At 50.2% G+C, this 9,846-nt stretch overlaps 1 protein-coding gene across 2 annotated transcripts in view; it reads left to right on the forward strand.

The window, feature by feature from the left end:
- Positions 1–499: 499 nt before the first annotated feature.
- The window catches only part of C2 (complement C2), an 18,988-nt gene continuing 9,641 nt past the window's right edge, over positions 500–9,846 (forward strand). Inside the window, exons 1-8 of one of the 2 annotated variants that reach the window (XM_010383327.2) lie at positions 500–768; positions 927–1,136; positions 1,703–1,888; positions 5,567–5,740; positions 5,824–5,922; positions 6,123–6,256; positions 8,177–8,315; positions 9,577–9,717. In XM_010383327.2, coding sequence (XP_010381629.1) covers positions 723–768; positions 927–1,136; positions 1,703–1,888; positions 5,567–5,740; positions 5,824–5,922; positions 6,123–6,256; positions 8,177–8,315; positions 9,577–9,717 — 1,129 coding nt within the window. In that variant the 5' untranslated portion in view covers positions 500–722. Of the gene's footprint in view, positions 769–926; positions 1,137–1,702; positions 1,889–5,566; positions 5,741–5,823; positions 5,923–6,122; positions 6,257–8,176; positions 8,316–9,576; positions 9,718–9,846 lie in introns of those variants that run through there. The other variant, XM_010383328.1, reaches the window with a different exon arrangement.

Genomic DNA, 9,846 nt, shown 5'->3' on the forward strand with positions numbered 1-9,846 from the left:
TTGCCAGTTGGGAATTTCATCTACTAGACTTTCCGTAAAAATGTTGTAAACATTTTTCCTGTCTCCAAAACTAAGTGTTGATTTCATTTCCCCCCCCAGATTCTCTCTGGGGAAGAATTGTAGGGAATAAAAGTATTGTCAATCTTCCTATTTATCAAGAAGTCCTAAAAAAATTAGTTTCATCCCCCTTGGACATTTATGTTCAAGAAGACAGAACTGTTCTAGGCTCTCAGAAAGTAAAACCCACTTGGTAAAACCCAAAATAACACTAAAACTTTACTTAAATAAAATATTTTGCAATATTTTGGATGGTTTGTGGGATTGTGTGCTTTAGACTATTCACACAAGAGCAAGGTGCATGTGTGCACACACGAGCGCAAACATGTGTTTGCCTGCGTGTTTGTGAGCATGCGTGTCTGGTGCACATGTGCACACATGGGTGGGTGGAGCATGGGGGCAGTACACAAAGCCTGTGGGGGAGATCTATGGACTCTATAGGTATATTAGCATCAGGGAGCCAGGGCAAAGTTTCCACCCTTCAGCTCAGTCCCCAATCCCTGCTTATTATTTCCCTGACAGAAGACCATCCCCCTTGCCACTCCCTGGGTTTTCTTCTCTGGCAGCAATGAAGCAGCTGCTGAGCCAGCTCTGGTTTTCGGGAAGTCAGATGACCTTTTCCCTCCCGCGGCTCTCTGCCTTTCGCTGTCCCTAGGGAGGACACCATGGACCCACTGATGGTTCTTTTTTGCCTGCTGTTCCTGTACCCAGGTAGGAGGCAGGGAAGGGGGAACCTCAGGGTCCTGTGTGTGAGGCTGGTGCTCCCAGCTTGAGTTCCCACGTGTGAAACAGAGTCTCTTTTGCTTTCCTTTTCTCATCTGTGTATTCCTTCTTTCTCCATTGCTGTCTCCTTGTTCCCACGCCTCCAGGTCCGGCAGACTCGGCTACCTCCTGCCCTCAGAATGTGAATATCTCTGGTGGCACCTTCACCCTCAGCCATGGCTGGGCCCCTGGGAGCCTTCTCATCTACTCCTGTCCCCAGGGCCTGTACCCATCCCCAGCATCACGGCTGTGCAAGAGCAGCGGACAGTGGCAGACCCCAGGAGCCACCCGGTCTCTGACTAAGGCGGTCTGCAAACGTGAGGCTCCCTGTGGGCTTTGCTCAGGGTGCCACACCAGGGGCCACCCCAGAACTTTTGTTTTGGAGTTGCTCAGGGTGGGACTTAACCTGACTAGATGGCGAAGTTGCTTTTGCAGAGGGCTTTTCAAAATATCCAGAAAATGTCAATTGCCAGTAGCAAGGAATTAGGAACAGGTTTTGATGGAGACTGTGGGGTACTAAAGCCAGGGATGACTTTTTATGTACAACTGACTGTCTAGTAGCGACCATTCAGAATGGAGGCTGAATGGTCCTGGAGTCCTCTAGATATCTGAGGATCTCAAGGGGAGTGTCTGGGAGGCCATGGCCCTCAGGGGGCTGAGGGAAGTGGTTATTTATCAATCGATTCACTTAGACTCTGTGAAATTGGCAATATTCAATGAGTTGCCAAAAACAGCAATTTCACATGCTGCAACCTAATATATCAGTGTTTTGACAGCCAGTTGGCCATTCCTATGCATTCCGGTATAAAATCACCCGCTTAATCCCCAGCCCCGGTGTTATCCATCCAGCCCTATTTTCCCCACCCACTTCCTCTCTCTCCAGCTGTGCGCTGTCCAGCCCCTGTCTCCTTTGAGAATGGCATTTATACCCCACGGCTGGGGTCCTACCCCGTGGGTGGCAACGTGAGCTTCGAGTGTGAGGATGGCTTCATATTGCGGGGCTCGCCTGTGCGTCAGTGTCGCCCCAACGGCATGTGGGATGGAGAAACAGCTGTGTGTGATAATGGGGGTGAGTGCTCTCGCTGATGGGCTACACAGGGGCTGGGGTCTCCTGGGGAACCCTGGGGCCCAATGTGCATCCAGGAAGCCTCTGTGGGGATAGGGGTCTGTTGTTCAGTGTGCCATAATAATATTCCTGGATTTTGGTAAATTGAGGTCTACAGGTCACACATCACAAGTCTGCAAGGGCCAGGCCCCAGGCAGCTGGTGCTAAGCTTCAGATGTAGCATAAAGCCTCCACACACCCTGCCCGGCTTTTCTAAATGCCTCAAAGTAACACTTCATATTCAGGCCCCACAAATTATTGTAGGAAAGATATGCTGGGAGAGAGTCAAGTACTATGCTTTAATGCCTTGCCTTTAAAGCCAGGTTTGGATTCCAAGCCCTGCTGTGACTTTGACAGACTTTGAGAAGGTTATTTAACTTTTCTAAGCCTCAGTTTTCCCATCTGTAAAACGAGGATAGTGAGTGCTGACCTCATGGGGTTGCCATCTGGATTAAATGAGTTAACATTAGTAAACATATACAACAGCCCCTGGAGTGCGGTGGCTCACGCCTGTAATCCCAGCACTTTGGGAGGCCAAGGTGGGTGGATCACAAGGTCAGGAGTTCGAGACCAGCCTGGCCAACACGGCGAAACCCCGTCTCTACTAAAAATACAAAAATTAGCCGGGTGTGGTGGTGCACGCCTGTAATACTAGCTACTCAGGAGGCTGAGGCAGGAGAATCGTTTGAACCAGGAGGTGGAGGTTGCAGTGAGCCAAGATCACATCATTGCACTGCAGCCTGGGTGAAAGAGTAAGACTCTGTCTCAAAAAAAAAAAAAAAAAAAAAAAAAAAAAAGTGCTGGGCGCGGAGCCTCATGTCTGTAATCCCAGCACTTTGGGAGGCCGAGGTGAGTGGATCACCTGAGGTCAGGAGTTTGAGACCAGCCTGGTCAACATGGTGAAACCACGTCTATACTAAAAATACAACAAATTAGCTGGACGTGGTTAATCCCAACTACTCGGGAGGCTGAGGCAGGAGAGTCACTTGAACTTGGGGGGCAGAGGTTGCAGTGAGCCTAGATCGTGCCACTGCACTCCAGCCTGGGTGACAGAGTGAGACTCTGTCTCAAAACAAACAAACAAACAAGCAAACAAACAAAACCAAGAAAAACAGCCCTGGAATCTGATCAACGCCATGTACACTTTTTTTTTTTGAGACGGAGTCTCGTTCTTGTTGCCCAGGCTGGAGTGCAGTGGTGCAATCTCGGCTCACTGCAACCTCTGCCTCCCAGGTTCAAGTGATTCTCCTGCCTCAGCCTCCCAAGTAGCTGGGATGACAGGCATGTGTCACCACGCCTCGGTAATTGTGTATTTTTACTAGAGACAGGGGTTCTCCATGTTGGCCAGGCTGGTCTCAAACTCTTGACCTCAGGGGATTCCGCCCACCTCGGCCTCCCAAGGTGCTGGGATCACAGGCGTGGGCCAGGGCGCCTGGCCTTGTTTTTGTTTCTGTAAGAGACAGGATCTGGCCGGGCGCGGGGGCTCACGCCTGTCATCCCAGCACCTTGGGAGGCCGAGACGGGCGGGTCACGAGGTCAGGAGATCCGCATCATCCTGGCTGACACGGTGAAACCCCGTCTCTACTAAAAATACAAAAAACTAGCCGGGCGAGGTGGCGGGCGCCTGTAGTCCCAGCTACTCGGAGGCTGAGGCAGGAGAATGGCGTAAACCCGGGAGGCGGAGCTTGCAGTGAGCTGAGATCCGGCCACTGCACTCCAGCCCGGGGGACAGAGCAAGACTCCGTCTCAAAAAAAAAAAAAAAAAAAAAAAAAGAGAGACAGGATCTGGCCGGGCGCGGGGGCTCACGCCTGTCATCCCAGCACCTTGGGAGGCTGAGGTGGGCGGATCACGAGGTCAGGAGATCCGCATCATCCTGGCTGACACGGTGAAACCCCGTCTCTACTAAAAATACAAAAAATTGACCAGGCATGGTGGCAGGCGCCTGTACTCCCAGCTTCTCGGGAGGCTGAGGCAGGAGAATGGCATGAACCCGGGAGGCGGAGCTTGCAGTGAGCGGAGATCGCGCCACAGCACTCCAGCCTGGGCGACACAGCAAGACTTTGTCTCAAAAAAAAAAAAAAAAAAAAAAAAGAGACGGGATCTTGCTGTGTTGCCCAGGCTGGCTTCAAACTCTTGAGCTCAAGTGATCTTCCTACCTCAGCCTCCTGAGTAGCTGGGAATGCAGGCATGTGCCACCACACCTGGCCATAATAATTTTTTTTTTTAGACAGAGTTTTGCTCTTATTGCTCAGACTGGAGTGCAATGGCGCAATCTTGGCTCACTGCAAACTCTGCCTCTGGGTTCAAGCAATTCTCCTGCCTCAGCCTCTCGAGTAGCTGGGACTACAGGCATTCGCCACCACGCCCAGCTAATTTTGTATTTTTAGTGGAGATGAGGTTTCTCCATGTTGGTCAGGCTGGTCTTGAACTCCCGACCTCAGGTGATCCTCTCACCTCAGCCTCCCAAAGTGCTGGAATATAAGGCATGAGCCACCGCGCCTGGCCCATAAGCACTTTGATCATGGTTATTGCTGCCGCTGTGAATGGTGAGGGGCTCTGCTTGGCAGAAGTAGGGCTCCTAGGATTTCCTGGAGCCGCATTTGCCTGTGGGTTTGGGAGCTTCTTGGATCATGGTTCTCAGCACATCATACAGAAGACACGGAGTCCACAAGATAGCAGGACCGCCTTCATCTAGTGGTCCAGACCATGGCCCCCCACTCATGCCCTTGGGTCTTTGCCAAATGGCCATTTATTCAGACGTGACTCTAACTTATTTTAAAATTGAGGCATAATTTACCTATTGTAAAATGTACAAATCTTAAATATTAGGTTCAACAATTTGTTACACATGCACCCACTCATCTAATCATCACCCAAGACAGAGAATGAGGTTCCCTCTTGTCCCCTCCCACAAGGTAATGGCTCTTCCGACCTCTGTCTCCATGGACTAGTTACCTTGTGCTTACATTTCCTGTAAATGGAATCATGCAGGATGTGGTCTGTTGCTTCTGGCATCCCTTGTTCTACATTCTGCCTGTGAGATTTACCCATGCTGTTGTGTGTATCAGTACTTTGTTCTTTTTTATTGCTGTGTAGTATTCCATTATATGGATATATTACAATTTATCCATTCCCCTCTTGATGGACATTTAGGTTATTTTCAGTTTGGGGCCATTAGGAGTAAAGCTCTAGGAACATTCTTGCATGTGATTTTGGTACATATATGCACTTGCTTCTCTTGAGTAAATGATCTAAATGTGGAATTGTCACATCAGAGGCTGGCATATTTTTGGTTGTAGTAGAGGCTGAGAAAGTTTCACCCACGTACATGCCAGCAAGGTAACAGAGTTCCAGTCACTCCGCATCCTCTCCAACACTTGGAATTACGGGTCGTTTCAGTGTTAGCCGTTTTGATGGGTGTGGAGGGATGCCTCACTATGGTTTATGAAATACAAATGTTCTCTGAGGGAGTGGAAGGACCATCAGCTGACTTCTTCCCTGGGTCTCTGGGGGCTCTGGGACAGACACGGGTGCATCCCTGGGTTGGAACTGGGAAGCTTCTGCCGGCAACTGAGGCGGCTGAGGAGGCAGAGCCTGATGGGAGGGGCTGCTCACCTCTGCCTTCCTTTGTTCACTCGCAGCTGGCCACTGCCCCAACCCAGGCATTTCGCTGGGCGCGGTGCGGACAGGCTCCCGCTTTGGTCATGGGGACAAGGTCCGCTATCGCTGCTCCTCGAATCTTGTGCTCACGGGGTCTGCGGAGCGGGAGTGCCAGGGCAACGGGGTCTGGAGTGGAACGGAGCCCATCTGCCGCCGTGAGTAGCTGCCCTACCCTCCTGAGACTCCGCAGCACACCCGGCCGCTGCCCCGGCTGACGCCTGTGTGGCTCCCCCCACAGAGCCCTACTCTTATGACTTCCCTGAGGACGTGGCCCCTGCCCTGGGCACCTCCTTCTCCCACATGCTTGGGGCCACCAATCCCACCCAGAGGACAAAGGGTGAGTGTTTGAGGTGGGGTTTCTGGTTGAGCAGGGTGCTGGATCTGGGCTGGAGCAAGGGAGGGTGCGAGCTTCCTCGAGGCCAGGAGCCTTGGTGGGCTCAGCCACTGGAAGGGAGGGAGGCAGAGAAGCTGGACCCGCTTGGCAAGAGCGCAGGAAGGAGGTGGGGATCTCAATCCTCCCCTTCCACATTTCTCCAGAAAGCCTGGGCCGTAAAATCCAAATCCAGCGCTCTGGACACCTGAACCTCTACCTGCTCCTGGACTCTTCGCAGAGTGTGTCGGAAAATGACTTTCTCATCTTCAAGGAGAGCGCCTCCCTCATGGTGGACAGGGTCAGGAATCAGGAGCCTGCCTGCAGCAGAGGCCTTCCTGCGCTCACTATCTCTCTCTGTCTCCTTCCCCTCCTCAGAGCCCCACTCACAGCCCACCTCCTCCTAGAAGTCTTCTCAGATTATACTCATGCCATGTAGGAATCATGAATTCAATTTATACAACCATAATTTTTATTCCACAAGCACTGTTAGGACACTGTGCTGGGGGCTGGGGAACAGCAAACATGGAAAGCCTGAGGTCTTGCTTTCCAGGAATTCATCATCTAGAACAGTGGTTGGTCTCCACAGAAAGGTAGCGACATAACACACAGGAGTGAAGAGAAAAATACTGGTGCCCCTGTGGAATAATTTAAACCAGATTAATAATTTAACATTTCATAATTTCCTCTTAAAACTTCAACATTATGGCCGGGCATGGTGACTCAAGCCTGTAATCCCAGCACTTTGGGAGGCCGAGATGGGCAGATCACGAGGTCAGGAGATCGAGACCATCCTGGCTAACCCAGTGAAACCCCGTCTCTACTAAAAAATACAAAAAACTAGCCGGGCGAGGTGGCGGGCGCCTGTAGTCCCAGCTACTCGGGAGGCTGAGGCAGGAGAATGGTGTAAACCCAGGAGGTGGAGCTTGCAGTGAGCTGAGATCCGGCCACTGCACTCTAGCCTGGGTGATAGAGTGAGACTCCGTCTCAAAAATAAATAAATAAATAAATAAATAAATAAATAAAAACTTCAACATTTTGTGCAGGCTTTAAAATATGTGTGATAGACCAGGTGTGGTGGCTAGTGCCTGTAATCCCAACACTTTGGGAGGCCGAGGCGGGTGGATCACTTGAGGTCAGGAGTTTGAGATCAGCCTGACCAACATGGTGAAACCCCATCTATACTAAAAATACAAAATTAGCCATGTGTGATGGTGCACGCCTGTAACCCAGCTACTTGGGAGGTTGAGGCAGGAGAATCGCTTGGATCCGGGAGGTGGAGTTGCGGTGAACTGAAATCGTGCCATTGCACTCCAGCCTGGGCAACTAGAGCAAAACTCCATCTCAAAAAAAATAAATAAAATAAAATATGTGTGATAGAAGTTTGGAAGCCACTGGTTTAAGTTCCTCACCAGAACTTTGTTTTGTAATTATGCTTTTCACAATACTTCATGTAATATTATAAATGGTTTTCCCTCCCACCTACATTTTAAAGAGGGCAGTTTCTGTGCTCTCTTGGGACTCAAAATTAAGTAACTTGTTGCACTGTGAGGCAGCAACACACACAAGTTCGAGCAGTGACTGAGAGTCATGTGACAGGTTCAGATCCCACTTCTACCTCCTCCTCATGATGTGATGGGGGGGAGGGGGATGAGGCACCATGCCTCAATTTCCTTATCCATAAAATAGGGGCCATGATGCCCCCTCACAGGGTTGAGTGAAGATTAAATGAGGAGAGAGTCTGTCAAAGAGAAAGATGCTCAACAGAGGTTACTTTTTTTTTTTTTTTGAGATAGTCTTTCTCTGTCACCCAGGTTGGAGTACAGTGGCGTGATCTTGGCTCACTGCAACCTCTGCCTCTGGGTTCAAGTGATTCTCCTGCCTCAGCCTCCTGAGTAGCTGGGACTACAGGTGCCTGCCACCATACCAGGCTAATTTTTGTATTTTTAGTAGAGATGGGGTTTTGCCATGTTGGTCAGGCTGGTCTCGAACCCCTGACTCAGGTGATCCACCTGCCTAAAGTGTTGGGATTCAGGCATGAGCTACCGCGCCTGGCCCATAGCTTCTTCCTAACAGCCATTTCCTAGTGTCTCCACTGGTCCTAGCCTCTGTCGGTCTCACTCCAGTTTCTCTGCTTCCTCCAGAGCTCTTTGCTTGCTCTCTTACCATCTCCCCTTTGACTTCAGGGCCCTTTACACTGCCTCTCACTTGCCCCACACAGATCTTCAGCTTTGAGATCAATGTGAGTGTTGCTATTATCACCTTTGCCTCAGAGCCCAAAGTCCTCATGTCTGTCCTGAATGTCAACTCCCGGGATATAACTGAGGTGATCAGCAGCCTGGAAAATGCCAACTACAAAGGTACGGGTGTCATCACATGATGGCGATGGGAGAGGAGAAGATGGACCCTCTCAGGGCCTGCAAACAAATTCTGGATGAGTTAGAAAGAGAGTGAGGCCTCTTGGTGGCACCTGAGTCCCACAGGTCTGGGGTAGTTTCAACGTCCAGGGTTATGATGGGGGACCCCAGCTGTCCCCAGCTCATAGCTCATTCTAAGGTGCTGCAGGTCCAAAGACACTGTGCAGGTCTTCAATTCCTTCCAGTTGCCAAAACCACACTGTCTGGTTTGCATGGCTGCATGTTCATCTCCCCATGTCATTAGCCACCCATATGCCATGTAAAGTTGCCTGCTGGCACTTAGCAAATGGCTGAAGCCTCTCAAGGTTTTGGAAACCTCATCTTTGAATCTTGGGACTTTAGTGTGGTCTTGGATTGGGGTTATGCAATGAACATTTCTTTTTTTTTTTTTTTGAGATGGAGTTTTGCACTGTCACCCAGGCTTGAGTGCAGTGGCAGGATCTCGGCTCACTGCAACCTCCGCCTCCCAGGTTCAAGTGATTCTCCTGCCTCAGCCTCCCGAGCAGCTGAGATTTCAGGCACCTGCCAACACGCCTGGCTAATTTTTTGTATTTTTAGTAGAGACGGGGTTTCACTGTGTTGGTCAGGCTGGTCTCGTATCCTGACTTTGTGATCCGCCCGCCTCAGCCTCCCAAAGTGCTGGGATTACAGGTGTGAGCCACCTTGCTCGGCCCTATGCAATGAACATCTCTAAGGTGGAAAGGCTTTTAATGTTTGAACAAGCAAAGATGCCAAATCTCTACCTGAATGGCAAATGTCTGAGTTTATCAAAGCAAATTGATAAATTGCATTTCCAGGCCGGGTGTGGTGGCTCATGCCTGTAATCCCAGCACTTTGGGAGGCTGAGATGGTCAGATCACTTGAGGTCAGGAAACCAGCTTGGCCAACATGGTGAAACCCCATCTCTACTAAAAATACAAACAATTAGCTGGGCATGGTGGCCAGTGCCTATAATCCCAGCTACTTGGGAGGCTGAGGCACGAGAATCGCTTGAACTGGGGAGGCGGAGGTTGCAGTGAGCCAAGATCACACCACTACACTCCAGCCTGGGTGGCAGAGCGAGACTCTGTCTCAAAAAAAAAAAAAAAAAAAAGAAAAAGAAAAAAAATGGCATTTCCAATAATTGGGGGAATAGAGTGATCCCCTACCCCTTGGTGGTAGGTGGGAAGTTTCTAAGAGAGTCCTTCCTTTTGGCATATTCCAGATCATGAAAATGGAACTGGGACTAACACCTATGCAGCCCTAAACAGTGTCTATCTCATGATGAACAATCAAATGCGACTCCTTGGCATGGAAACGATGGCCTGGCAGGAAATCCGACATGCCATCATCCTTCTGACAGACGGTGGGTATCATGGTCTCTGAGTGTGTCTGGAATAGTGCAAGGGGCAACAATATGGGGTCAGAAGCCCTGAGTTCTGATTTTCCCTCTGCCTGACACTTTGGGCCCTGGTTTTTTGTTTTTAGAGATGGG

This window comes from Rhinopithecus roxellana, chromosome 4, assembly GCF_007565055.1.
Source record: "Rhinopithecus roxellana isolate Shanxi Qingling chromosome 4, ASM756505v1, whole genome shotgun sequence".
In the NCBI taxonomy this organism is placed as follows: domain Eukaryota; kingdom Metazoa; phylum Chordata; class Mammalia; order Primates; family Cercopithecidae; genus Rhinopithecus; species Rhinopithecus roxellana.